Genomic DNA, 1977 nt, shown 5'->3' with positions numbered 1-1977 from the left:
TTTTAAAAGTTAAAGAACTAGAGGGACCATATATAAAAATTGCTATTTATATAATTCTATTCTAGTTTAAAAACGGAAGATTATTGTGAAACAAGTAATCATTAAATTTTCATTATTTTCATTATTTATTTTAAAAAGTTACAAAAAAATATAAATATATTGAAACTTTAGTAGTCTTTATAGTTAAAGAATTATAAGTGGATATATATTTTTTTTCGAACGGTGACTTTTACAGTTAAGTTATCTCACTGCGCGACGACCACCCCACTCAGGCCAACTATGCTGATATGATCGGGATCCACGCTGGCATCCGAGTTTGGCTTGGCGTTCCTGGTAAAACCCAGTTGGCTCACCTCACCCGATGGCACGACAGGTTTTTATGTTCTGATAAAATCCAATCGGAATCAGGATTCTCTTTGATGGAACGCATTATTGTATTATATAAAATAATTTGTCATATACAAATATAGAATGTTTCTAACAATATGTAAATATATTTGTATATTTGTATATTAATTACTCAACTAATAAAAACTTTAACAAACATCCATTTAAATATCATTTGCTACAACATGTTCCTTCTTTATAGTCCCTCCTACCCCCCAAGATGTAACTTATAATCCACCTTCTTCATTCTCCATTCTTTCTCTTCTTCTTCTTCTTCTTCCTTCTCACCGGAATTAACCTAACCTTTCCTCCACCATCACCGCTTTCCGATGGAGAAAACCAACAACGAGACTCATGATTTCATGAACGTCGAATTGTTCTCACAACTTCCCTTCATCCGCCCCTCACCTCACAAAGAAAAAGGCATCAGACTCTTCGGGAAAGAGTTTGGTGGTCGCGGTGGGGGAGCTGGCTCTCCCACCGCGATCAACGAAGACTACGACAGTAGTACTAGTAACAACATAGCCACCAACCATGAAGATTCCAAAGAAAGCAGTGATCAAAATAACAGAAAATTCGAGTGCCGTTACTGCTGCCGAAACTTCCCTACCTCACAAGCCTTAGGTGGCCATCAAAACGCACACAAAAGAGAAAGACAACATGCTAAACGAGCTCACCTCCAGTCAACCATGGTCAACGGCAGCTTCTCGGAGGCACAAATGTATGGTCTCATGAACTACCACCGTTTCACCACCACTCCACCACCCTATTACCACCACCACACCAACACCAACTACAATCACAGGTTTTATAATAACAACAATAATAATAATAATAATAATAATAATATCATTAATGGAAACATGACCTCATCTTACACATCTCATCAAACACCAATCACTGGCAGTCCATTAGCCCTATGGAGAATCCCAAATGCCCAAAACACGACATATGACACGACGTATAACCGCGATCACTCGATCAACATGTCGCCGATGATGAACGAGGGAGGATTACAATTGCAAGCATCGTCAAGAATCCCAACAAGCTCAAGTTTTATGTATGATTCCAAGACTGGAGTTCAAGATCAAGTTAGTCTTGACTTGCATCTGTGACATCTTATCTTCATGTTAATTAATAGTAGCTTTAATTCTCCACCATTTTCGGTTATTAATTTTAGAGTATTTTACATAACTGCCCATTTTTATTTTTTATGCTCAAGTAACATATGATTAGTCATGAAATCTAACAAAAACATTATTTTATCAAATTATGTACCATATGTTAGAATATGTTAGAATATTAGATAGCTTGATTGAACTAGTTTTAACTGTTAGTGATAGGGTTTGTAAAGATAAGCTCATAAACAAGTTTGATCTCTTGATCTCTGGCAAGATCCGATCATAAAACCCGTTTCACAAACTCGGGTTTGAAGAAAATACTTCAAGAATCATGTTTTGAACACAATAATCAAAGGATCTTAAATAATTTCTTCTTCTTGAAAAAGAAAACAAAAAAAACAGGGTTTTACCCATATTATTTATATATGTTGTTACTAATTATCAATATTATTTTCAATCTTAGTTTTCT

The 1977-nt window shown here is 35.5% G+C and overlaps 1 protein-coding gene across 1 annotated transcript; it reads left to right on the top strand.

Moving 5' to 3' along the window:
* Positions 1 to 693: 693 nt before the first annotated feature.
* LOC143627923 (zinc finger protein GIS-like) lies at positions 694 to 1731 on the top strand. The gene has a single exon (XM_077097639.1). It carries the CDS (start codon positions 717 to 719, stop codon positions 1500 to 1502), a length of 786 nt encoding a protein of 261 aa, XP_076953754.1. The 5' UTR covers positions 694 to 716; the 3' UTR covers positions 1503 to 1731.
* Positions 1732 to 1977: the final 246 nt, after the last annotated feature.

The sequence above is a fragment of the Bidens hawaiensis genome, unplaced genomic scaffold, assembly GCF_021521415.1.
Source record: "Bidens hawaiensis isolate Kalapana, Puna unplaced genomic scaffold, B.hawaiensis_p1.1 tig00004748_1, whole genome shotgun sequence".
In the NCBI taxonomy this organism is placed as follows: domain Eukaryota; kingdom Viridiplantae; phylum Streptophyta; class Magnoliopsida; order Asterales; family Asteraceae; genus Bidens; species Bidens hawaiensis.
The sequence above is the reverse complement of the archived record's forward strand: the minus strand, read 5'-3'. Positions and strand labels throughout refer to the sequence as shown.

What these genes read in the sequence shown, in the direction of transcription:
- LOC143627923 (XM_077097639.1), top strand. Translation starts at nt 717, where the DNA reads ATGGAGAAAACCAACAACGAGACTCATGATTTCATGAACGTCGAATTG.